General features: G+C 36.0%; 1 protein-coding gene across 5 annotated transcripts in view; it reads left to right on the plus strand.

Annotated features, from left to right (window-relative positions):
• LOC149555557 (anthranilate synthase alpha subunit 1, chloroplastic-like) overlaps positions 1-27,955 on the plus strand; it is a 165,264-nt gene that overhangs the window by 20,222 nt on the left and 117,087 nt on the right. For 3 of the 5 annotated variants that reach the window (XM_089829671.1, XM_089829670.1, XM_089829668.1), the window contains 7 exons: positions 7,723-7,978; positions 8,197-8,375; positions 8,517-8,706; positions 24,333-24,484; positions 25,255-25,370; positions 25,479-25,725; positions 25,956-26,012. In XM_089829671.1, coding sequence (XP_089685797.1) covers positions 7,735-7,978; positions 8,197-8,375; positions 8,517-8,706; positions 24,333-24,484; positions 25,255-25,370; positions 25,479-25,725; positions 25,956-26,012 — 1,185 coding nt within the window. In that variant the 5' untranslated portion in view covers positions 7,723-7,734. Of the gene's footprint in view, positions 1-7,707; positions 7,979-8,196; positions 8,376-8,516; positions 8,707-24,332; positions 24,485-25,254; positions 25,371-25,478; positions 25,726-25,955; positions 26,013-27,955 lie in introns of all 5 variants that reach the window. The other 2 variants (XM_089829672.1, XM_089829669.1) reach the window with 1 other exon arrangement.

A 27,955-nucleotide genomic window follows, 5' to 3' on the forward strand; every position in this document is an offset into this window, starting at 1 on the left:
CATGTATCGGTCCATAGGAAATCAATTACTAAAAAAATTATTCACCACAAAGCCATGCCAGTGATATGCACATATAGTCGGCAACCAAATAAAACAAGAAGACACCGAAATGTGTTCACACTTTGCCATAGGTAAAGGAATTATTGGCTTGACTTTCTATCAAACCTCTTTGATGAATTGAGTACACCAACCAATGGATCATTCATTATGGGTATAGAATCTTGTGCATAGAGGGGATTCGGTCTTGGCAAAATAAAGGAACAAGGAAGAGCGACGAAGTCAAATACATTGGGAAAGAAGATAAAAGTATGATGCAATTGCTTACATTAAATAAAGGCACAGGGATGGTGAAAACCATTGATCTTTAAGCACCCTGCACATTGACTATTTTGAGAGTACTCGAGGCCCCACTTTGACAAGCCAAATGCATTCAATAAAGGGGAAGATCATTGTTTTCAAATTGCTCCTATTTATCCATTATCAAAAGGGTATGGTGGGCCCTTGGTAAGGTAGGTATGAGAAATTCTCTATTAACAAAGATATTTGTTTATATATGTATTAAAAGCAAAAATAAATTAGATTTTATATGTGACATTTATGTATTATATGTATTGGTTTTTTTGGCTTTCTTCTAAATTGCTTGAGTGCGAGTCTTTATTAAAGCATCTTCACTTAGGGATCATCTCATATGGTGAATAGGCCAATAGAAAGAAGATATCAATAATGTGCTTCTGACACTTTTATAGAGTCCTTGCAATTGCTGGTTAAAATTCAACTTTGACCTTCAACATGTTTAGCTCATATCTATAGTAGAGTGAATGGCGACGAGCAAAAATTTAGAATGTGTACATGGTACACAATATCACAATATAAATTACCTTTCTATCACTTCATCGCCACAAAGAAAGGTTTAGTGTTATTGTTAGAAATTTGCTCATGTTTATAAAAACATTGCAAGAAAAGTTAGTATGATCTATCCCACAAGCCTTGTAATGAAGTAAATGTGGCTGCTTTTACTCGGGAAAACCATGATGAGGAGTTTGGGTTGATGTTTTTTTTAGATAGTGTTAAAGTAACTTTTGGTTCTTTGATTCAGGTGCCTCCAAACACCTGCTGTGTCGAATGGATTGGAATTTAAGTCTATTGCTAATGATAGTCATAGGGATTTATTTGCTCGGTGATAGCAAGCCACTTATAGTCGAACGGACAAGTGATGCAAGAATCACACTCAATTTTGGCATCAAACTTTAAGTATGAAACATCAAGTATGTTCTAAGTTTGAACTAAGCATTAGGCCAGGCAGTGTGTAGAAAGGCTATGCAAATGTGTTGATCCTCCTACAAGAAACTTGGCTTGGTTATAAACCTAAGGAGTTAATAAAAAAGTAATACTATGGTGCCATTGACAAGTGTATCTTCTAGTTTTTGGAATATCTTAATGCATCAACGTTTGAATTGTTCTTCTTCAGTCATGCATTAACAATGCACAATTGAAGATGTCTTCATTTTGGTTGAATTTCAAGTTGTAGAGTTATTTTGAGGTTCAAAATATCTCTTATCTCGCCACAATTGTTGTAATAAAAAAAGCATGCATGTGATGAAATGAATAATTGCAATTAAAAAATGACTGGTTGTGGTAGAGTAATTCCTATTATGAAGTAATTGGCAAAATACTTGCTTGTTATTAATAGAGGCTGAGAGATCTATATATACAAAAGAATGGAACGATGTTTCCTTAGGAAGCGATCGTAAAGAATAGAAACTTTCTATTCTAGCTAAGAGAAAACTAACAGTTATCTACAACTAACTAAAAATTAGAAACATTCTAATATTTACAATAGTTTACCATTAACTAATTAAAGACGTTTATCTATTATTGTAATAGAATCCCTTAATGATTAATCCTAAGTTGCCGGTTCGGATGCCGGCATGGATGAGGGTTCGAGATTTGGGTTTGTTCGTCCAATTTTTTTTTGGGGTTGGGTTCATATCTACAAAAACATATATTTTTAAAAATATGTATGCATGTATATATATGCAACAACAAATAAGTCAATACTATGCTTATAGTAGAGCAACATAGAAAAATACATCACCATATCCTATGTTTCGGTTCAATAGGATATTAATTGCATCATCTAATAGGATATTAATTGCATCATCTAGCCATACATACGACATGAGACACTTGCTTGGTCACATGCATGGAACATATTTCCATATCAAGGGGATTGTTTGAGAATGAAAGGAATTTTCAAAAGATAAGTGCAGTTATCTTAATTTTTATTTTGTATTGGTTAGAGGATTTCTAACTAAGTTAGATCAAAAGTTGAGATTCAAATTTTAAGCCTTGGATTCAAAGATATCATATATTTTTTAAGGAAATTCCTCAATAATAGTCAATTTGGATGTCACCTATTGTCAATTTGGATTTCCTTTATTAGCAAGTTTTCATTTTCATTCACAATGCGTAAATGCGATATAGACCATCGTTTTTGGCCTCTTTAGTGGCCACTTAAGGGTTGGGAGGATTGACTAGACCAAATCAGGCAAAAATATACATTTCCAAGAAGTCTTAAAAAATGTTGTGAGGCCAAATTCAGCCCAAGTTCAAAATTCGCTGCAAGTTCTGCCCGGGTTTCTCTAGAAGAATTTGCAGCAAATTCATAGTTCTGCAAGATAATTTGGGGAGAATTTGACAAGGACCAGACTTTGTACAGAATCAAACTAGACTTTGAGGGTTACTGGAGAGGATTTGGTAACATAGGATTAATCTATCGATAACACCAAGCTGTCCTCTGAATTTGACAAACTTATCAGGGGCAAGAGGCTTGGTGAGAATGTCTGCAGTCTGATTTGTTGGTAGGAACATACTGCAAGTCTATTGTTCCGTCTTCATCCAGCTGTCATATGTAGTGACAGTGAATATCCACATGCTTGGTTCGTTCATGGAAGACTGGATTTCAGGCTAACTTGATAACGCCTTTGTTATCAACAAGCATAGTAGTCGGTCCTGTTGGTGACATCTGCATATCCACAAACATTTGATGAAGCCAAATAGCTTCACATCTTGCCTTAACAACCCCTTTGTATTCGACCTTTGTAGAGGAGAGAGAAGCTGCCTGTTGCTTCTTATTAGTCCATGTCACGACATCAAATCCCAAATTGAACACATCTGGAAGTTGACTTTTTATTGTCAACAGAGCCTGCCCAATCTGAATCTGTGAATCCATTGAGTTTAGGATTAGAACTTCGTGAGTAAAGAAGTCCATAACCTGAAGTGCCGTTCACATAACGAAGTACACGCTTTGTGGCCATCCAATGATCAACCTTGGGAATTGTCATAAAGTGTGAGATGTAGTTGACTGCGAAGCTGATGTCAGGCCTAGTAGCAGAGAGGTAGATGAGGTTGCCTACTAGTTGCCTGTATGTAGTATCATCAACAGGAGGAGAATTAGACTTGGCTGATAACTTGAGAACTTTCTCCATGGGGGTAGATGTAGGCTTGCAATCTTGTATACATAATTTGTCTAACAGAACCCTAGCATATTTGGACTGAGAGATGTACATACTAGAAGACTGTTGCTACCCCTCAACACCTAAGGAATAATGCATAAGCCCAAGGTCAGTCATATTAAAAGACTGGCATAAATTCTGTTTGATTCCTTGAATCAAAGATGCCGAACTGCTAGTGATGATCAAATCATCCACATAAATAATCATAAGGATGATGTCACTGTCAGTAGTCTTGATGTACATATTTGAGTTTGAAGAACTCCTCTAGAAACTTTGATCACTGAGGTACTTATCAATTTTCATGTACCATCCCCTAGGGGCTTGCTTCAAGCCATAAAGAGCTTTCACCAATCTGAGAACCTGATGGTCTTTTTAAGCAACCTCGAAACCAGGAGGCTGCATCATGTAGACCTCTTTGTGGAGATCACCATTTAGGAAAGCACTCTTGACATTCATCTGATGGACCTTCCAACCAAATTGTGTTGCGATGGCTAGGACTAATCTGATGGTGCTCATCTTTGCAGCAAGAGCAAAGGTCTCCTCATTTTCAATGCACTAATATTGAGAAAAGCCCTTTGCAACTAAACGAGCTTTGTACTTATCCAAAGTACCATTAGATTTGTATTTGATTTTGTAAATCCATTTGCAACCAATGAGTTTCTTTCCTGGTGGAAGATTAGAATGGACCTAGGTATTATTCTTCAGTAGGCTCTGGTGTTCAGAGGTCATGGCCTATTCCCCCTTTGGAATTCCTTTAGTCTCAGAATAATGAATGTTGGCCATAAGAGCAAAGTTAACAGACTTTGTAGGTTTGCTCTTTTTTCGAGTAGTTCTCCCATTAATGAGCTCATCATCACGAAGATCAACAAGTGTCTTGGCCCACCACTTAGGCCGGAGAGGAGAACGACCAACATCAATATCAGGAGATCCTTGGTGATTAGGTTCCTCATCAGAAGAATTTGGATAAAACTCAGGTTAAGCATCTACAAATCGAGGTGATCCTGTAGAAGAAGTAGGTGATCCTGTACAGGGTGTCTGCAAGGGCTACTGGAGCCCTCCCATCAGGTGGACCTAGTGGAAGCCTAACTCTCAAAGCATGAGCCTTCATAGGCTGGTCTCCTGGATCAGGAACGAGAGAAACAAGCATGAATGGTCCTCGCTGCTCATCAAAGACTACATTAGCACTGTACATGAGATGAGATGTCGCAATGTCAATCAAGCGGTAGGCTTTGTGAAGACTACTATATCTTGCAAGCATGAGTTTTTGACTCTTGGCATCCAACTTAGTGCATGACGCATCAGGGATCCAAACAAAAAGCAAGGGAGCCAAAAACCTTTAAGTCACTGCTTTTGGGCTTGCGACTTGACTAGGCCTTTTCCAGAGTTTTACCTTTGACCACCATTGTGGGTGACCAATTCAAGAGATAAACTGCAACGTTGACTATTTCTGCCTAGAACTTCTTCGGAACATGTTTGTGTTCGAGCATGGATTGAGCCATCACGGTGATTGTTCTATTCTGACGTTCAATTACACTGTTTTGTTGTGTGTGGGGTGTGATTAATTGGCGTTTGATGCCATGAGTATCCAAGAAGCTAGAGAATTCGTTAGAACAAAATGCCCCCCATTGTCTAATCTTAGAGTAATAATCGATTTCCTAGACTCTTTTTCATTCGTGATAATAGAGAGCAGAGCGTTCTTCAAGAAGAAAGCTTTGCTTTTGTTAGAAATCTCATGAAGACCTTTCTAGATGTGCCCATATCTCGACAGTTGGCTTATCGGATGGAATTTGAGAGAGTTGATCATCAGCTATGGATAATTTAAGAAGCATCACCGACTTCCGATTGTTTAGATCCCATGTATCCTGATTAGTACTAGGGGTAGTCAGACGCTTCGTAACACCTAGAACAATTTGATTGATATTTTGATATTCGAAAACTGCCATGATCCGCTTCTTTCGAGTACCATAATTTTGACCATTGAATTTTAAGTTGTTCTCGATCTGAATATCTGTCAAAGATGCTATAGCACATTTTTCGATGAAAAAGCGTGAGAATCTGTGAAGGCACATTCTTCGAGGCAAAAAAATGAAAGACCCAACAAATTTGAAGGATGACCAAGAAGAGTACTAAAAAAAACCAAAAGGAATATGTTGTCGGTTTTTGGATCTGCTAGCTAAAAAATCAAGGCACAAAAATCGAGACACCCAAAAAAGGACAAAAACCCAGTTGAGCTCTCAAAAAGCCCAGAAATAATTTGAAATTTGAAAAAAATTTGAGGTCAAGAAATCAGGGTTTTGAGCAAAAAAACAAGTTGGTGGCCATGGAAGATAAAGGAGCAAAAAAATGGAGTTTTGCAAGAAAAAAGATGGTCGTTTTTGTAGCAGAGATAGGCATTTTGGCTAAAGTATGCAGAGACGACACTAAAAATGGCTTCCAATTGCAGAGTATGGGCCAAAAAATGGTGATTTGTAGATGCGATTGAAGCAAACGTAATTTGGAACATTCGCTGCTAGGATGCCGGTGCAATCTGAAACATAGGGAAGAAACAACAGCCTATGACTTGAGGCTCGATTTTTAGTAGTTGTGAGTAGGACAAAATGACCAAATGTAAAACCGACCTCTATTTTTGTAATGCCGTGATTTTTAGATACTTCCAGCTTGCGGTTTTGCTCTTTCTTGGAGAAAATTGTGATTTTCATATCCTCAAACCCTTGCCAAGAACTAGGTGAGAATAGAGGAATTTCTTGAAAAACGGAAACCCTAGATGACATTAAGAAACTGAGAAATAAAATCAAAAATTTGTAGCAGATAATTTCGAAAGAAATTATAAAATTTTCTAATTTTTTTGATGTATTGGCTCTGATACCATGTTACGAAGTAATTTGTAAAATACTTGCTTGTTATTAACAAAGCCCGAAAGGTCTATATATACCAAAGAATGGAACGATGTTTCCTTTGGAAATGATCGTAAAGAATAGAAACTTTCTAGTCTAGCTTAAGAGAAAACTAATAGTTATCTACAACTAACTAAATATTAGAAACATTCTAATATTTACAATAGGTTACAAATAGATTACCATTAACTAATAATAGACATTTATCTATTAACATAATAATTCCTTCTACAAGTTCCTATCCTAACAAATTCCTTCCTTGCACCTGAAACTTTTTCTTTTGGTTACAACTGCAGTTCCTTTCACTGTTCACCACCTTGCACTAAGCCTTGCCAATTTAGTCATGCAAGCAATCGACTTTGATTAGTGCCTGCAAAGTTCAAGGAGTTGTTCATCTGATTCTATCTTAAATTGCTCCTTCCAAATCTTTGATCATGCATTTTTAATTGCATGCTAAGAAATAATATTTAAATAACACGTAAATAAAATAGTTATTGTTGCTAACTTAATAATAATAGTAATAACTGGAGTAATAATTTAGTACTACTACAACTTAATAATTTAAAAATATTACTAATGTGTTTGAACCAACAACATATAGATCATATTTACAGTTATAATGACTATTTGAATAATAATATTAATAGTGCTATTGGTACCAATTACTTTGTTTTATTGATTCATTATGACTTGACCTAGTCAAAATGATCCTCCTCCAATTGCTTACAGTGAATTCATTTTTTTTTTTGGATAGGTAAATTCGTATTGTTACAATAGCGATGATAGCACTCTAATCACCATTGTTTGTATTGAATATGGGGCAGCCACAAGCTCATGTCCCGATATTTTTTATTGTTACAATGGTGATGATATCACTATAATTACTATTGTTTGTATTGAATATGGGGCAGCCACAAGCTCGTGTCCCAGTATGTATTGTAGTTTACTAAACAAACAATAGTTTGGGACATGTCTACACATGTGATGTTGGAAAATGAGCTAAAGTTAAAGCTGTTCTGTTCGCAGTTGGTTCTGTTCGCAGTTGGTCAGTTGGATTTTATTGAATTTTTGCTGATAATTGACTATATGTTACCTCATCTTATTACTACATGTTGAGAATAGCATGACAGCATGCGCTTCTTGACCCTTTTGTCCTAGTTAAATCTCAAAACCTTATATCGTTGGCAATATGCTTTTAGCTTTTCTATTTATATTTATATATATATTTTACTTGCTTCAAATAAGTTGCTCCATTTTTTTTGCTTCTACGCCTAATTTGAAAGTTGTTCTTATGACAGTTTTCATTTTAACAGGAATCTTTTGACATGGAATGCCATTTGGCATCCTCTATAGGCGGTCATTACTCTCTTGTCCCATCAAGGGAATCTTCAACTTACTACAAGAAAAACATCAATGTATCCAACCCTCTTCGGCCACTCTACGCTTCCTCTGTTTTCAGGAAATTGAAGACTAATCAAAGACAGAGCCTATGTTTCAAATCCTTTGCAGCTACTCATCCTGTCAGAAATGCCAACACAACAGTTGTAACTTCAAATCTTCCTTCATTAGGTACATATGTTTACAAATTATTTCTGATATATAGAAGCTAATGGGATGTTGATTTTTATTGCTAGTATTTATAGGTTCACCTAACAAGGTTTAAACTCTTGGCTTATTGCATTGTCTTTTGCTTTTGCTTTGCTTGAGTCCATAAAACAGAAAGTTTGTATCGTTTTTAAATTTGAGTCATAGGCAAATGGATAATGAGCTGTGGTGTGTTTGAACAGATCTTCTGAATTTTGTAGAAGTTTCAAAGAAGGGAAACTTGATACCGCTTTATCGCAGTATTTTCTCGGACCACTTGACACCGGTACTTGCATATCGATGCTTGGTGAATGAAGATGATAGGGAAGCGCCTAGTTTCTTGTTTGAATCTGTTGAGCAAGGTCATCAAGGCACCAATGTGGTAATTCTTTTTTCGCATAGAATTTTGGGTTTAATTTTTTCTTCATCACATTTTGTAATTTATTATGTTATTATTTCAACAATGTTTTACTATTTTAGTTTTCTGTGGCAACGCTTAATTGTACTGGAGTGTGGTGGTCAGGGCCGTTATAGTATTGTTGGAGCACAGCCTTCAATGGAAATTGTTGCTAAAGAAAACTCGGTCACAATAATGGACCATGAGAAAGGAACTAGGAAGGAAGAAATTGTTGAAGATCCTATGACCTTGCCTCCTTCTATAATGTCAGATTGGAAACCAGTATTGACAGATGAGCTTCCAGCTGCTTTTTGTGGTATGTTGTATCTTATATTAACATTCTCAGTGCAATGTCCTTGCCTTTTGAAGTAGATTGAATGTTGACTGTGTATTGTTAGCTGCATTCTTATTGATTTTTGAAGAGAGAATTCTGTCACAAACTCCTCAGTGTCAAATTCTGTATTACTTTTGAAATTAAAATCAAAAGGCATTTTATTGTCAATAATGGTATTAGTTTCGATGACTACAAGACAGTGAACTGCCAAGATAGCGACGGAGATCCCATTGCGAATCACCACAAAGGGGTCACAAAGCTCCTTATTGAAGAGATGTCATCTATATTAGTTGTTGTATGTAAGGGGAATGTCCCACCAACTAGTTATTTTAATAGACAGATAGAATGTGACAGAGTTTGTCGGAAGTAGGAGAAGACAAAAGAGTAGGAAGAGTATATGTGACAGTGGGATACAAGGGAGAATGTATATGAGAATACAGATTGTAGAAAGATAAATGGTGAGCATATGTACATGAATGACAAGCAATAATATATATATGTGTGTTTGTGTGTGTGTGGGGTTCTAGCCATTGTGCATTATGGTGTATTGTGATTAGTTATCTGTTTATGTCAAATACAACACAAAAGAATTACTCGGGGCTCAGTATTTTGGTCTGTGTTCCCCCGCTTTCTTTCTAACAATAACAAATCAATTGGTTCTCTCTCCAATTTCACTCTACTTTATTGTAACAATATTTGATAATCAAGTTCACAATACTGTGGATTGGGCTTCACAATGTTCCAAGTTTCTAGAACACTCCTACCTATGCAACTATTTCTTAAGCAATCAACATTGGGTACTTATATCTATAGGTGAGTTTTTTTACAAGTGGTGATATATGTCTCTGTTTTCATGCACTGTTTAGTAGGTTCATTTGAGATTTACACTACTCTAACTCAAATGGTCATTCTTGAGACATTAATACAATGGTGGTGATGGTGGTTAGTTATTATGCAAAGGAATTGATAAAATATTTGTTGTATTAACAAATGATCGAAGAGATCATTATAAAGAATTTACAAATGTACAAAATAGAATTTTTTATTAAAAAACTTAAGAAGATCATAAAAATGATCTAATCTACAAAAAATTAAATAGATTACATAATTGAACATTAAAGTAATAATAATATTCTAGTACCCTCCCTTAATGGTCAATCTGTCCACAACACCAAGTTGTTCCCTAAATTGAAAAAACTTATCTAGACCAAGAGGCTTGGTGAGAATGTCTACAATCTGAGTTGTTGTTTGAACATACTGTAAGTAAACAGTCCCATCTTAAACCAATTGTCAAATGTAATGACAATGAACGTCCACATGTTTGGTTCTGTGATGGAAGACAGGGTTCTTGGCAAAATTGAGCACTCCCTGAATATCAAAATTGGGCCTACTTGAGATAAATGCATATTTGCAAGCATTCGACAAAGCCAAACAGTCTCAGAAGATGCCTTAACAACTCCTTTATACTTTGCTTCTGTAGAGGAGAGTGAGCCTGCATGTTGCTTCTTATTGGTCCAGGTGACTGCACTAGATCCCAAGCTGAACACATCCAAAAGTTGATGTCTTTTCAACTGGACCTGTCCAATTTAAATCTTTGAACCCACTGACTCTGGAATCATGACTCATAGTGTAAAGAAGTCTATAATCAGAGGTGCCCTTCACATAACCCAACACTCGCTTTGCTGCTACCCAATGATCAACCTTGGGGGCTGTCATGAAGCGTGAAATGTACATCACTGCAAAATTTAGATCAGGTCTAGTGATAGTGAGGTGGATGAGACTGCCCACTAGTTGCTTGTAAATGGTTTCATCAAGAGGGGGAGAATCGGACTTGGAGGACAACTTTTTTCCTTTCTCCATAGGTGTGGAAACAGGATTACTATCCTGCATACAAAACTTGTCAAGCAATTCCTGGCGTACTTAGACTGAGAAATAAGGATACTACCATCAGTTTGCCAAACCTCAACATCTAAACAATAATTGAAAATAGCCCCAAATCTGTCATATCAAAATCCTTGCACAAATTTTGTATGATTTCTGCAATCAAATGTGCTGAATTTCTAATAATGATCAAGTTATCCACATAGACAATAAGAAAGAGAATATCATCACCAGAGCATTTGATATACAAATTACCATCAGAAGGGCATTGTTGAAAACCACAACCAACTTTGTATTGATTAATTTTGATATACCATGCTTAAGGGGTCTGTTTGAGTCCATAGAATGCTTTCTTGAGTCTACATACTTGGTGTTCTTTGACAACCTTGAAACCAAGAGGCTGCATCATGTAGACTTATTCTTTCAACTCACTATTGAGGAAGGCGCTCAACATCCATTTGATGGAATTTCCATCGGAACTGAGCTGCAATGGCAAGAAGAAGACGAATTGTACTCATCTTGGCAGTAGGAGTAAAAGTCTCCTCATAAACAATGCCCTCCCGCTGTGTGAAACCTTGAGCAACTAATCTGGCCTTGTATTTAAGGTATCATCTACATGATATTTGACCTTATAGACCCATTTGCAGCGAATGGTTTATTCTTTAGAGGAATATTAGAGAGAATCCTGGTGTAATTCTTCAGAAGACTCTGGTATTCCGCATCCATAGCTTGTTTCCACTATGGAATCCCTTTGGCCTCTTTAAATGTCCGAGGCTCATAAATACTATTTCAGTTGGCCATGAGGGCAAAGTTAATTGTATTTGGATGCTTGCCCATATTTATAGAAGGTCTATCCTTAATGAGCTCATCAGGACGAAGATCACTAATAGTCTCTGCCCACCATTTAGGCCAAAGGGTAGATGTGCCACACGAGGAGGAGGAATGATTTGAGTTGAAATGTAATCTGAACAAGTGGAAGATTAGAATCATCTAGAGGAAAGTCAGGTAGTGTACCATCAAATTCAGAGTATATCATCCCTTCCATTAGGTGGACATAATGGAAGACAACCACCCAAATTAGAGGCCTTCAAAGGCTGATGCTCATAATTTTTCTTAGACGACGAAGAGTGCAATGGTCCTCGTTCTTCATCAAAGACAATATCACGATTGAAGATAAGACAATCAGTGTCTACATTAATCAGCCGGTAAGTCTTATGGTTATCACTATAACCTGTAAACATAAGCTTCTGACTCTTGGAGTGCTAATCATTTGGAATCCAAACATATTCTAAAGAGCCAAAAACTTTTGGATGGCTGATCCTAGGTTTGTGACCAATACAAGCTTCCTCAAGAGTCTTTCAGTTAACAACATGTTTGGGAGATCTATTAAGGGGATATACTGCAGTAAACACTGCTTTTGGCTAATGTTTCTTAGGAACATTTTTGTGTTCCATCATAGACCTGGCCATTTCTATAACGGTGTTGTTATGACACTATACGATATTGTTTTGTTGAGGAGTGTATGGAGTGGTTAGCTTACATTTAATGCCATGTATATCACAAAAAGTAGAGGAAGCAATAGAAAAAATCTCCTCCCTATTATCAAACCTAAGAGATATAATAGAACAACTAAACTATTTCTACTAAGGCCTTAATTTCTAAAATGCAGTATACACCTTTGATTTTGGTTTAAGAAAGTACACCCACATTTTCCTATTGAAATTATCAACAAAAAGTAAGAAATACCTGCAACTAGTAAAAAAAGGAGTAATCATTGGACCACATACATCAGCATGGACCAATTGTAGTTCCTTAGAGGCTCGCCATGAGTCACCATCCTTGAATGACGCCTTGTGTTGCTTTCCAACCTGACAAGCTCCACAAACTCACTGATTTTGAGTTTGAATTTTAGATAGGCCAAGTACTAAATCATCTCGAACAAGCTGAGCAAGATAATTAATGTTGATAATGAATGTTTAGGTCACCATACTATTGATGCTAGAGACTATTGGTACTAGATGATTTAGCTGTGAAGGCATGCTTTGGAGAATTACCAATAGCCACAAGTCTATATAGACCACCATCCTCGATACCAATAACAATAGTGCTTGTCACACGATCAACGATCAAGCACTTGTGTGAACTAAATATCACATCAAGTTGAGGAGAATGTTGCATGGTCTAACTCATTGAGAGTAGGTTGAGTTCCATGTGAGGAAAGTAGTATACATTGAGTAAAACTAGATTCCTCCCAGCAGACTATATCTGTACATTGCCTTTGCTGACAACAGTGTACTCGTCACTTCCTCCAAATATAATTGAATCAGTAAAGGAGAAAAATCTGTAAACCAATCACGCTTGCGAGTGAAATGCCGAGAAGCGCTAGAATTAGTATACCAAGCAAAAGACTTCACATGGTCTGTAGATCTTTTAGCTATGAAGGTGTAAAAGATAGACTCTTTATGCTTTGTGTGCTCAAACAACATTTGCTTTAGGTTGAGACCTTCCCTGCTTCTGTTGTTCAGAAGCCAACCGATTGTGACAATCCTTGATTGAGTAAATGGCCATATTTGTGATAGTAATTACATCGCACCTCCTTCTTTGAAGTATTCTTTGATTGATTTAAGCCTTTTTGCTAAGATGGCAGATTTTCTTTAACTTTGTGAAAGGATTTGGCTGAAAAGGCATGCTCTGAGGAGGACGAGGTTGCACGTCTACCAAACTGTTGTTTATCCTTCAGTGAAAGGATGGCCCATAACTTTAGAAATTTTAAATCAACACTAGTAATGTTGAGAGTCTATATAAAGTGCTCGTAATATTTTGGTAAACTCTTCAAGGTGATGACTAACATACCTTCTTCCTCCATTTTTTGACCAATAGCTTCAAGAATCCTAAATGTCCTTAATCTTCGTGAGATGTTCTTGTAAGGACATGCGTTCATTCATCATGTTGGAGAGCAACTGGTTCTTTAGAAAGAATGCGTGACTTTTTTTAGATACCTCATGCAACTCCTTTAGATGCTGCTAAATATTTGTTGCAAACTTGCGAGAAGGAATTTGAGGCAACTAATCATCTATGAGAGAGAGCTTGAGATGCATGGCAACTTCTCAATTCAGAGCATTAAACTTGTCTATATTAGCTTGTACCGTTGTAGGACAAGTTTCCTTGCCTAGAATAATTGTCTCAAGTGGACAATATTTGAATATATTCAGCATGTGTTGCTTTCAGGTGTTATAATTCTTGCAGTTGAATGTCTCATTGCCCTCCAACGTTAAGTTGGTCGATGATGCCATCTTGTATGACACTCAAAACAAAAACTATAGAAGAGGCGATCACAAAAAATCAAAAGCATGAATCCCAATGCAGAAAACAAAGGCAAATGCAGATACAAACTACAAAAAGATGATTAATTGTTGGCATGGATTTCAAAATTTTTTTTTGGCTGACCCAAAAACAATCGTAGACAACCCATAAATGCTTGCAAAAAGATGAGAAAGAATCTAAAGTTGAAATTCAAATCCGTTAACACAAATTGAGGCACGGAAAATGAGGTACCCAAAAATTCTGAGACCAACCCAATTAAGCTGTCAAAAAACCTACTAAGAAATTCAAAGTAGATTTCAAAGCTCTTGAAAAAAAAGAGAGCTTTGAATTGAAACCCTAGCTGACTAAGATAATCTACAACTAAAGAAAACACTGAAAAAAATCTTCACAATCGAAGCTTAGAAACTTCAAAGAGGCAAAGAAGATGTGGTTTTAACATAAACGACCTAAGTGAAGGTCGAAATGGTGAATATGTGAGCCAAGAAACAAAAAATGGCAGTTATATTTGTTTCAGATGTAAGTAGAACTTGGGCTAGAAGATGCAAGATAAGCTTGTCACAAGTAACCAATACCAGATCCGCGCTGAGAAAAACCATTGAAGTCGTTGATGGTAGCAGAAATTAGAAGAAATGGTGTGCAATACAAAAAAGAAATGATACCCATGGATTGGAGATATACTTTGCCCTAAAAAATGACCCACAAATGTTGTGTTGTAGCAAGAAAAAATGCGAAATTTGTAGGTTGAGCAATGCCTAACAAAACCATGTTGTAGACAAAAAACAACCAATTAATAGATGCGATTTACAAATGAAAATGGCCACAAAAAAGCCCTAGTTGGGTTTGGAGAAGAGAGCAAGATCCCAAGAAAAATTCAATAAATTTTAATGAGTGAAATTAGCAACTTTTTTGAAAAAGGACTACGCTCTAATACCATATTACGCAAAGTAAGTGGTAAATATTTGATGTACTAACACATGATTGAAGAGATCTTTATAAAGAATTTACAAACGTACAAAATATTAAAGTTCTAATAAGAAACTTAAGAAGATCGTAGAAAGAATCTTATCTACAGAGAATTGAATATTTTATATAATTGATTATTAAAGTAATAATAATGTTTTGAATATTAGTAACATTTCCAATTGGTCACACGTGTGCAAAGACATTGAAGATTACAATGCCTGTGGTGTTCTTTGTTGCATTGCAAAATTTACCAATCATAAATTGAGTGCATATTCATATCTTTGAGTTTTGTACTACCAATGAATTTCATCAACTTGAATTGCTAATCTAATTTGTGACATTTAAACCTTGGTATGACTCTGTATTTGCTTTTTCGTCAAAGATGTTGGTCATGGTAGCGTGAAAGAAAATTATCAATGCATAAGAAACAAGCAAACAATTCTTCTAGCACCTTTAAATACTTATTGGGATTCCACTTCATTGTATTTGATAGAGTTCTTATGGGTTTTAGTATTTCTAGGAAGCTTTATGGATACGCTTGATTCTTAGACGGATAGATCTGTAACATTCCATACTTAGATATATGGACAGACTGAAACTTTCAATGAAGCTCTAGGTCAAATACAAATGTGCATTGTCATCCTTGAACTTAAGATCCAAAACTTGGTGTACATTTTAACATGATAGAGCTTGTTAGAGTTCTACCGGGCATAGTTGTGCTTAATATGTTGTGATTGCTGCCAAAGGTTGATGATTAAAGTCTTATAAATTTCAGAGGATTTCTCAAGTAATAGAGATTTGGTTTGAGCTACTTGCTTGTTTGGGTCAGGCGCTTGACGTGCTTGAGCTACTTGGTTGTCTGGTTAAGCTATCTGGGTGTCTTCTTAAGTTGGTTGTGTGTCTAGAGTCTACATCAATTACTTGTCAGCTGCCGGCTTGTCCACTTCAGCAGCTAGCATGCCTACCTCTACATGACACATTGTCAGTTGACTATTCTATTCGGTGGTCTATATTAACGATCATTCCTACAAAGTTGTAAGCTTGATGTGATGAATTTTATTGCCTTGATTCTTATTTTAAACTGGGTGTGAGCAAAAGAGTGATGATTTTGTATTATCCTATGTCAATGCCATTTCAAATAGTCAATGCATTGAATTATAGTGATGACTGTTCTTGACATATCTGACCAGCTGTATAACACATTTAATCAAAAATTGGGCAGTAAGGATGAAGTGGGAGGAATTGAGCAAGTAAAGTGCTGGGAGTCTTGTTTAATGATATCGTAATATATAAATGGTTCTGTTTGTGCCTCATTAATTACATGAAAACTATTTTGAGAATGCATCTGCAATTTCTGGGTGGAATAATTTATGTTAATGGTAATCAAGCTATCTCTGATAAAGGAATTGTTCTTAATCTACAGGTGCTGCAATGTCTTGCATTGTGAATAAAGGAATCCATGCTTTATTTAGCCTTGAAGTTAGCATTTAGGAATTTGCGGAAGTGATTTGCATCTTCCAATAACGAGGTATTGTCATTGTTTCAGTTTAGAAGAGGCTCTGTGGAATGTTGGAATATTTTGTGCCATGGGGTTACACTATCAAGGCTTTCGATAAATTTAGATGGAGTTTGAAGCAGTTGGTAATATATTGGTTCGATAAATTTAGATGGAGTTTGAAGCAGTCGGTAATATATTGGAATTGCATCTTTATTCTTTTTCTCCGCATGAGAATAATATGGGTGGTGGGAAAGTTGAAGAAGAATGTGAGACTTTGGCGATGAATATCCCCCGGTAGAGATTAAAGAAGTCTTTGAGTTATTATGTTGTGCAGTCTTTTTGAATATATGCGAGTAGCTGAGTCAGATTAATGTCTTTTTCAGAGCTTGGCTATTGCATGTTTGGAATGCCGTAAATCTTTGATGTGAATTCTACTTATTGTTCTGGCAAATTGTGGTATATGGTGTTGCATCTGCTTTAGGATTTGAGAATCTGAGGAGTTTGGGAGAGGACATATCTACTTTCTTTGTTGGTTTAACTGTATGCTGAGAGGTTGAGAATTGAAGGATGTGATGCTATGTGAGTTGAGAGTCAGATATCTATTTGAGTCAAGCATGGTTATATGTTTTACGTAAGATGCGGAGCCAATGAAAAGCATAGAATATAATGGTGTGGATTTGCATTTTGGGTGTTGCTATGTATTTCAGATTGATGAGTATTGTGCAATTTTTGTATGATGGATTGAAGTGTTGAGTGTATGGTGAGAGGTCTTATTTTAGATTCAATGATTATTGAGTTTTGTATTGGGTTGGTGCCTCAGCTGATCAGAGTTGGTACTTGGAGGAGGGTTGGTGCCTTAGCTGATCAGAGTTGGTACTTCGAGGAGAGTTGGTGCCTTAACTGACTGGATTTGGTGCATTGAAGGGAGTTGGTGCTGTGGGTTTCTAACTGCAAGGGTTTTCTATGGAAAATTTGGTGTTTGTGTCTTGATGGTTGCTGCTATTATGTTTTATCTGATTTTATGTAGTTAGAAGTTATAAAATTTCTGAAATACTTCCCCCTCCTCGTGCCCCCTTCAATATTCTTTATGTGGTCTTCAAGTTGACTCCATTCGAAACAATTTTTTTCCTCCGCATTCCTACTTTCCTAGTATATAATGCTATGGCCAATCAAGTGGGAAAAAATGAAAACATTCTTCTGACATGAACTGGAAAGAAATGGACGCCGGCATTTATTTAGACTCCTAAATGTTAAGAAGACAGATGAAATCATTAGAAAAATCTTTGACGAGTTGTTTGCTTCCATTATTGATTAAAATATCATTATGTTTAGATTTAAGTGAAATAAATATTTCTGGGCTGTTGACTATGTGAAAGGTTAGTTCTTATAAGAATTTGGCTTAGGCCAGAATTCACCCAAGAACTAAAGAACTCAACACAAGCACATAGTAAACCAAAATAGACAGAGTATGATCAGAATGATATTGCTTACTATTCAGAAGCACGTACATACACTAGGAGTGCCTGCTTATAAAAGCCTCTCAGGAAGCACCTAGAATATCTCTAGAAACAACTAGGAGATAAGACAACTAAGCACTTTATCCAACATTTTAGATGAATGGATAAGAATGACAAAGTGTCATATGTGTGTAGAAGATTCCTGTGTTGTAGACAGCATGTGCTTAAAAGAGGTGCGGACCCCTGTGATGTCATCATGACAACACACAAGAGTGCACATACTCCTAGGTGACTAATAAATAAATATTAATATAATGCATTAACCTAAGTAAATTTAAGTAAGTGTAACAAGTAAATACTTATTTACACCAACAGTTCTAAAGGTTGAAGGAGGTGCGAAAGTGGGTATACAAAAGATGTTGAAGGACATTGTGATCTGGTCATGAGATATTAGGCTCTGTAGTGGGCTTCAAGCTTATTTCAGTTAGCAACTTTGTAATTTCTTGTGTCACCTCTCCCATCTCTGTCATGTTTCCTGTTACAGACTCTATTGGCACGCCTTCCAAACCATATGCAGATTTGAAATAGTCACACGATTATTGGTGCTTGGTGAAGGAACATGAGGTTTAGTGGACACGCAACGTGAAAACTATGAGGTTTAGTAGTTGTGCCAGGCTTGGATGAGAATATGCTACTTTGTTTATAGGCTTTTCAGTGGTTTATTGGTTTCATGCTAAACTTTCACCATTATTTTGGTCTCATGCTCAAGGTTGGGCCTGTGAAAACAAATTAAAGAATTCTAACAGTGTAGTACGGAAGGCAATGAACGTTCAAAGGAGTTGTGACTATTCAAAGCTGGTGCCCATTGTATAAAATAGGGTTCAACAGTCATAAAGAAAGAAATTCAAAATGTGAATTTCAAAAAGGCAGCTGCCCAGACAAAGAAGGAAAAGTCGTGTTCTGAGCAGTGAACTTGTTTGTCCATGGAAGTTGCATTTATATAACAGCATTATTTTTTGATTGTAATCAAAGCCCACAATTGTTTCAACAAAGGTTAAGGTCAGAACAATAGTCATTTTTATTGAGTTGAAATTTCAATGCAAGATGATTTATGGTTAATTAATATGATTCAAATGCACTTAATCTTTTTGAAGTAAAGTAAGTCGTATTAGTTATCAAATCTTATCAAAATAACAAGGAACATAAAATGCTGAAACCAAACGCAGACTATCTAACAAAAAATGCATATAATCTGGTATGGTGATAAAATAAAGACTTTGTCTGAAATCCCTGAAAGGAACATTACATCTGCCATTCAATGATTATCAAAGTTGGGTCCTACACTCTTGAGTTCAACGAAAATAGATTATTGCATCAATGCCATTTCTATTTGCACTGTTCAAGGTATTTATTTCAAAGTTGCGAATATGGAGTATTTGCAAGATAAACAAAATGCCATTCTTGTTAGCAGCTCCAAGTCTAGTTTTTACAATTGTGTACTGTTAATGTGAGTTTTATGTCACTAAATTCAACATTGAATACTTCGTATTCTAGGATGAAACATGAAATCTCCAAATCTCTCTTGAATAGGGCTGTTCACATGCTTAACATTGTATGTGGATTGTGTAATCAAATGAGACAATCTCAAGGTTCCATAATATTGTGGAATTTCACTCAATTTTAATGATGTGCTACGCTGGAAATCACAAAGTAACTTACACTATTCATTCAATGGGTATCAACTACTTCAACTTCTTCCAACCAAACAGACTATAGAAATATAGGTTGGGAAAGCTAATCATACTCTAAGATTGTTTATGATGGGGCGAGCCTATAACCAGTCCTTGTTTCATTGTGTCAACTAGGCATAGGAAGGTGTTATCATTTTAGGATGCAAGAATGGTTTTCGCATCATTAATACTCATTCAAATATCCTATGAGGGCTCAGTCTAAGTGAACATTTCCAATAGAAGTTATTAAACACTTGCAATTTAGGCCCAAACTAAACTTACACGATTACTTACAATGAACAAGTACCAAAAGGTATGGACACTAGCTCCGCCATTAATCATCATTCAACAATATCTTCCATTCATCAACTTCTATTTCTACTTAACATGATGAAATCCTAATCTAAATGAGGAAATGTAGAAACCATGCAATGCTCTAAAACAATACAAGTAATCCACCATGAAAATCAACAATGATTATGAATTATTCTAGTAGTATTATACAAACAATCTCAACAAGTTTATCTCTTTTACAAATGACAAGGCTTTGACCTTTTATAGTAGTTGCCAGTAAAATGAGTGGTTCTGATTGATTCAAGATCACGGGCAAAGATTAATCCCACAAAGGCCTAGTAAACCTAACTATGAAAAGCATTAAATGTTGGTCAATTGTAATTGAGCATCACCTTGTGGGACAATAAGAAAATTACAACTCCTTTGATTAGTCAATGAGAAAATGGAGAGATGCTTATAGAAGAAGACATCAATCAATTGGGCAAAAGAAAAGCCACATGGGCTTCCAAAAAATCTTCCTTAAGAAGATAATTTCCTTTGACTTTTGCATGTTTGCAAATTCAATGAATTTGGACATAATATTGATGAGCTCTTCTTATGTGAAGTGTTGGCATGACCAGACTAGTTGGAGATGAATGGACACCACCTCAGCATACTTATCTCATACACTTGATTAACTCCTTAGAGATGAGAAAATATCTCTCTATTATGAACATTTTTGAGCTTTTGATCAATTGTGATGTCATGTAGACCACCTCAGCATGCTTATCTCATACACTTGATTAACTCCTTGGTGATGAGAAAATATCTCTCTTTTATGAACATTATCGAGCCCTTGATTAATTGTGATGTCATGTACACCACCTCAGCATGCTTATCTCATACACTTGATTAACTCCTTGGTGGTGAGAAAATATCTCTCTGTTATGAACATTATCGAGCCCTTGATCAATTGTGATGTAATCATTGTCATGTACACCACCTCAGCATGCTTATCTCATACACTTGATTAACTCCTTGGTGATGAGAAAATATCTCTCTATCATGAACATTATTGAGCCCTTGATCAATTGTGATGTCATGTTACCAGACTGTTTTATCTTTTTTTGTTGCCTTGATATTAAACTTATGAAAGGGATGATGGTATTCCATGTACTTGGGTCTTGAGCTTGGATTTCCGAGTTGGTCATGTTTTCTTATTTGCGACCTTGATTCTTTGATTCTATCTTCACATTGCCATTGAGTTCTACATTTCCATCTTGATGTTCGATCCACATCCTCTTTTTGCCTTATTGATAAAATCTTGCTATTTGTAGAGACTTGAATTCTGCATGTTCTTCTCCTCAGGCTTGTCTTTCCTTTCTTGAGCTCACTGTCTTGAGATCCGACATCTAATACCTACATGCATTCCCATTCATCAAATAATGAACTTCGAAATTTCTTCTAGATCTTGGAAATTTATTGCCAAGAAATGAAATTCAAAACTACAACACTTCTACCTTCCTTGTAAACAACTTTCGTTAACTCGCCTAAGAAATATGACCATTATCTTTTAATCTTAGAATTCTATATCAATCTTGTGTCCCCTGATGCAAATGAGGAACCAAATGATAATGTTTGAATGTACATTTCGCCATTAAGTTCAATTAACAGCTGATTAAGTTTGAGCTGCTCAAGAGATGACAACCCCCTTAATTGTCAACCACCTACCTAACAGGCTGATTTCCATATCTGAGCATTAATGATAAATCCTTGTATGATCTGGGCTCTAAATTCTAATCTATTATGCTCAGATCTGTAATTCTCACCACCTAGCATCTGATTTTCTTGCAAACTATGAGGTTCTGAGTCTTGCTTTGAAGAAATAGGATGATGCTTGAGGTCTGATTTTGACTGTTATTCAACACCTTCAAACTTGGTCTGTTGCTATGAATTCGTTGGGTAATTGATTCTGATCTTCTCTGCTTGTAATTCGAATAACCTGCTTTGTGATTTGAAATGATGTCCCTTCCTTTCTTATATAGGCAAACTATGCCAAGAGACATACTCCTTCTACTTGGGCGTATTCTCTTTGAGGGAAATAAATGTTTTGAAACTTTCTCTTTTTTTACCTTCTACTGCCAGCTGGCCCCATATAAATCCATGGCTCTATTAATACAAGTTCATCTTATGCTCATGATGTAAAACTAACTCAAGGCCGACTTATTCAAATGATTGTCTAATCAGAATTTTGAAAGCCAATTAGACAATGTTGGAAATCACAAGGTAATTAGGCAAGGCTCTAGCCATTTCGGTAATTCTATCCCATTGGGCAAGATTCATAATGATTTTGGAATTTCATTGCCCACTGGGGAAGATTCATAATGATTTTGGAATTTCATTGCCCATTGGGGAAGATTCGGAATGATTTTGGAATTTCATTGCCCATTGGGGAAGATTCATAATGATTTTGGAATTTCATTGCCCATTGGGCAAGATAACCAATTGGGTTTTAGAATTACATCAATCATTGGGCGTGATACAAGCCTGTTCATATCTGAGATACACCTTCCTTTTGGCAAAGCATCTTGAAGTTTGGGTTTCATGCATGTATGAAGAATTTGGAGATTATTTCTGAACCACCAGGCAAAGCTTTCATCTTGCCAAATCAGAAACTTGAGGTTCATGGGGCAAGATTAGATGATGTCAAATCGGAGATTTTATCTTCATGGGGCGAACATGATGCCACTTTCAGAGCTTAATTTGGGGATTTAAAGTTTATTGGGGAAACCTTACTAAAGCAATTTCAAATTTCAAGGCTTGAAGGGGCAAGGGCAAGGCAGTTCAGGCATCAGGATGTAACATTTAGCTGATTTTTTACGCTTTAAGTTATATTTTATGTATATACTGTAAGGATGTTTGAGAGTGGTTACAGGTCTCTAGGAGCTATATAACGAAGATTCTAGATTTTAGAAGATCCTAAAAATTTTCGGACTCACCAAATTTTTCTAATCAACACGCTCCCATTAGTGTTTTTTTTCAGGTTAGAACTTCATGTCTTTTTGCTTTGCGCCTTCGTTTCATCCTTTTACACTTTTGCCAATTTGTTTCATCAAAAATCTCTTGGCTTCAATTCCACACCCTTGACCAGCCTGGCCCAGCTTGGCTCAGCTCTCCCTCATATCCCTGACTGAAGCCAAAATTGCTCAAACTCATCTCTTAGGCTCAGAGACTTGATGATCATCACTAAACTAGGGCTACCTATGAAAACTACCTTACGACCAAGCAAAAAGAGGGGGTTCCCCATTTGAAACGGACGATGATGTGAAAACCTCATAAAAGGCACCTCTATTAAGGGGACCATTAGTATTTAATGACTAAAAGCTCTGAGTACAATTGTGCTGGATATGCAAACATGAAGTGAACCCCTGCATTAATTACAAGGTTTACATTATATTAACATAACTACATTGCAATGCTTATAACGCTTCAAATATCACATTATGTTGGATTCCATGCATACAAACAGCCAAAGGTGGGGCTTCAAAATGTATGCATCTTAGTACTAGGCCATGTAACATGCTAGCTTCCAAATCAACGGACAGATTGAATAATCATTACATTAATGGTTCTTGGAACTGATCCATCTTGTAAGCAATTTGCAGAATCTATAACACATTCTCTTAATTCCTATTTGAGATGATGAATGGGACATGATGGGATGGTATATGGGCTCGATATTCTGGAAACACACTCTCAATGACATACAGTCCATCTCTGTAATTGTCTCTTGGGCTTGCACAGTTTTGGTTTCTAATCAAGTATTTTACACAGATTTGTGGAATATCTCATTCATGATGGATATAAGAGTTTTATTTCCTATATCACATTCTCTCATCGGCTCATTTTAATTCCACCTGTGAAATATTAACCCTTATTAGAAAGGTATTGCTTACGTAACTCTTATCTAAGATTATGTCCAATTCTTCTTTGGAATATAATTTTCTTTTTCCTATCATACAGAGAGAAAACTGAGTTGCATAAATTTGTAAAACTGAATTATGTTTATCTGATTTATTGCAAATATTGCTCTCGATAATGAAGCTTTATATGAACTTCGAAAAACTAGCAGCAGCTGTAAATGGCAACAGGAGACGACTCTAAGAATGGTGATGAATTGCTCTAGACAAGCTTTTTGGCGCCCTTATACATGAATTGTCTTTTGAAGTTCCTTAAGAGTCTAAGACACATGGTTTATTTTGGTTTATAAATTTGTTCACTTGCATATCTATCACTTACATTCTTTGGGTGTAATATTTAACTTTATATCTTGCATATTGTAATTTTCTTCTGGTCTGACAATTACAGATAAAATCATAAATTGATAAGAGTAGATCTTATAATCTTCTCATTGTTTATTTAGTATTATATATTCTTGAACTCCAATTCTTTTCTCATTTTAATTTTCTTTGATATATTTAGGTGGATGGGTTGGATATTTTTCATATGATTCCGTAAGATATGTGGAAAAGAGAAAATTGCCATTTTCAGAAGCTCCTAAGGATGACAGAGGGCTTCCTGATATACACTTGAGTCTCTACAATGATGTTGTAGTGTTTGATCATGTTGAAAAGGTATGCATTTGTTCTTGATCTTTTCTTTCTTCTGGTATCCAAATTAATGTTAGATAATCCCCCCTAGAGCATATGATAGGTTCAAATTGGTTGCTGTATCTTATCATTTGTTGAAAATGTCGTGTCCATGCCTTAAAAAGATGTTGCATTTGGTTGATTATTCTTGCTCTATAAGTGTATGTGTCTTAATGTTATCCTTGGATAAATCTGAACATGACATAAATAAAAAATTGAAAAATAACAAATTAGAAATAAATGAATGATAATTGATAAAAATTTTAGTTAACAAATGAAAGCAATTTTTTTAGGACATATCAACTTTCAATTTTGAATTACTGATTAAACAATTATCTAGATTCTAAGCTAGCCAAGAATATGGAAGTTATGGAATTTGATTTTCTGATTACTGTGGTCAAATTCACAGCTGCTTATCTTTTATCCGTCCAGGTCTTTAATTTCTCTAATAAATGGAAGATTTTATTTATGGAGGATTGATAGAATCCTTTCAAAAATATCATTCAAAATGTTTTGCATGGTTTTCTGAAAATATGGCTGGACATTTCTGATGAACATTTTTCCTGAAGCTGTCCTTTAATGTAAAACCAGCCTTACAGGTAGCTATATTCTTTAAGATTTGTGATAAAATTGTTTTGTATGGTGTTGTCTGAATTGGAAATTGTTAAATATTGCAGTTGTGAGACTTACAAATGGTTTATTTAGTTTTCTTGCTACAATAATGGCTATATAATGTTCAGAATTAATTGTCTCAGAGAGCATTCGTAATCCACTGGGTGCGGGTTGACCAATATTCTTCTGCAGAAGAAGCATTTAGGGATGGACAGCGACAGCTTGATATCCTGGTTTCCCGAGTGCAAGACACAGATCCGTATGTGAAATTATTTTAAGTGCCTTTTTCTTCATATAGGAAATATTAAGTTTAGTTATGATATTTCTTAGTGGTAATATATTTTAATAGTTCCCTTCATGTTGGCAGTCCTAGACTTTCCTCAGGTTCTGTCAAATTGCAAACTGGACTCTTTGGGGCTGTTGTCAAAAAGTCTAATATGACAGAACTGGAATACAAGAAAGCTGTTTCAGAGGCACAAGAACACATTGCTGCAGGGGACATCTTCCAAATTGTTCTCAGTCAACGTTTTGAACGTCGTACATTTGCAGATCCCTTTGAAGTTTACAGGGCATTACGAGTTGTGAATCCAAGTCCTTATATGATATACCTCCAGGTTTTGGATAAATTGGATTATATAGATTATATTTTATGTATTTGAAGTTTAGTTGCCACTGATAAGTCTTTCATGTTAGTGTTGCTAGTTAGGAGTTTCAGATTGCCATGAGTTTTATAATTACGGAGATGGTCACGAGTTTCTAATGTACAAGGTTAAATTGTAATTTCAAACACATTGATTTAGCTGTTTTACTCACGGCGTGAATGGACATGACAATTGTATTGCAGGCTCGAGGATGTATTTTGGTTGCTTCTAGTCCTGAAATTCTCACTCGTATAAAAGAGGTAACAGAGGTGCTTATGGTCTTTCTTTTTTCATTTTTTCTTGTTTTCTTTTTTAATCTTGACTGATACCAGGATCTTAATTTTCATTGCATTCTGAAATTGTTGTAATAAATATTTGTACATTTATATTTTAAAGTTTTAAACACATCAAATAAATATGTTAGGAACGGGGTATTGGAGGATATTTGAACCTAATATTTGCTAACTGTGCTTGCTGGTTTCTATTATCTAATAGCAATGAAACTGTTGTGAGCACACCCAATGTCTTCTTTAAGAATCAGATTGTAGGCATATATTACTTAAAAGTAAAGTTTTTAGTATAACACTCATGCTAACACATGAAAAAAGTGGTGCAGGGGCATCTCCTTGTTTCACTCATGGATGATCTAGGATCAATCATTTTATGTTCATGTTTGTAATAAAAGCCTTACCTGGCTAATTTTGGAAGGCAATTTCATGTTTTGCATAAGATCTAGAGTCTTGATTAACCGTTATTGGGTTGTCATGACTGTAATCAGGTTGTAATGACTCTAATCAGGTTGTACTGGCCCAATTGGTCCTTGTAGGATACTTGGTGTTACATTTTAGCACTGTAGGGGTAGCAAACTAACATGTATCGCTATTTTTCTAAAGATTTATTTAAGCTACTTGCAAAATAGCGAAGCTTTTGCTGTTTCACAATCTACCAAATTGCACTCGCAAAACAGCAAAAGGTTGAAATTAGGTGCTCGAAATGGTTGGCTAGTTTGAATTTTCAGTTGATTTGGTTGATGGGAGGCCTAATAAGTCTGCTGTAATAAATTGGACATGTAATGAAGTTTTGGAGCACAAAGAGGAGAATTTTGGATTGCAAAACACTGTTTTTTCTGATTTTGCTTGGTATGAGTAGGAATTGATTGATTTCTTTGATCTCTTACTGTGTTTTGTTAATGGAATGTGTTTGCTACACGCTGCAAGTGATTCAAGTGCATTTGGTTAACAAACAAGAGAAATCTATCAAATTTTGTTGAAATTAGTTCAAGAAACTTTCCGAACAAGGGTTTTGTCTTCTCATGGCTCTAACCTGGCATTCCATAGTTTGATTCATCCAATCTTGGGGGGAATGTTAGGTCTCTGTATGTATAATGAGGTGCATTTGTTTTTACATTTGTTGCGTGGAGGAGAAAGGATTTATCTGTGTGCTTTGGAGGCATATGAGTTGTCCTTGGAGTGTGTGTGGATAGAAGAAGCAGTTAGATTGATAGGATTAATCAACTGGTGAAGACTTCGATGAAACCTTAAGTGACTAGGCCTAGTAGGCTTAATTGGGTGCAGAATTGGTTGACCTAGTAAATGTTAAAACCATTTGCCATTTTGTTATGTTTTGTAGTTGGTGTAAAAGGGCATTAGGATCAATGATGTATTTGGGTGTTGTTAAGGGTTTGGAAATAGGAGCCAAAATAGTCACATAGGAGGGCTAATTGAATTAGGTCTCTTACTAGGCCTAATTACTCAAATTGCCTTGTGGGTATTTGTAATGGGTGTGTACGTGATTCCATTGAATAAGTTGGGTAGAGAGGAGTTGGAGAAGGCACTCACATAAGTCTGGTTGGTATCTTGGTAAGATACTTGACTGCAAGTAAAAGTGGCATCTTAAGTAGGCTTGAGGGTTAGGTGTTCAAGAAGGGGAAGTGAGTTTCCTTTGCAAGTCAGAGTGCATAGTTGTTTAAAGGACACACAAGTGTGCCTTGGGCAAGGCTAAGGACTAGTCTCAATCTAGGAGAGGTTGGTGTGTCAAGCACGTTGTTGAAAGGTGCCTATAGAACTTTGAATAGAAGAAACCCTAAGGATACTTGAAGAACCATTGGCCACTCTGCATGATATTGGTATCAAGGCTAATATTTGGATTAAACAGTAGTGTATGTTAGAGACATAGCCAATATTTGGAGGAGAGGCTATTAGAA

Source organism: Cupressus sempervirens, chromosome 5 (genome assembly GCF_028749045.1).
Source record: "Cupressus sempervirens isolate cs-2001-9-10 chromosome 5, ASM2874904v1, whole genome shotgun sequence".
NCBI classification, from domain to species: domain Eukaryota; kingdom Viridiplantae; phylum Streptophyta; class Pinopsida; order Cupressales; family Cupressaceae; genus Cupressus; species Cupressus sempervirens.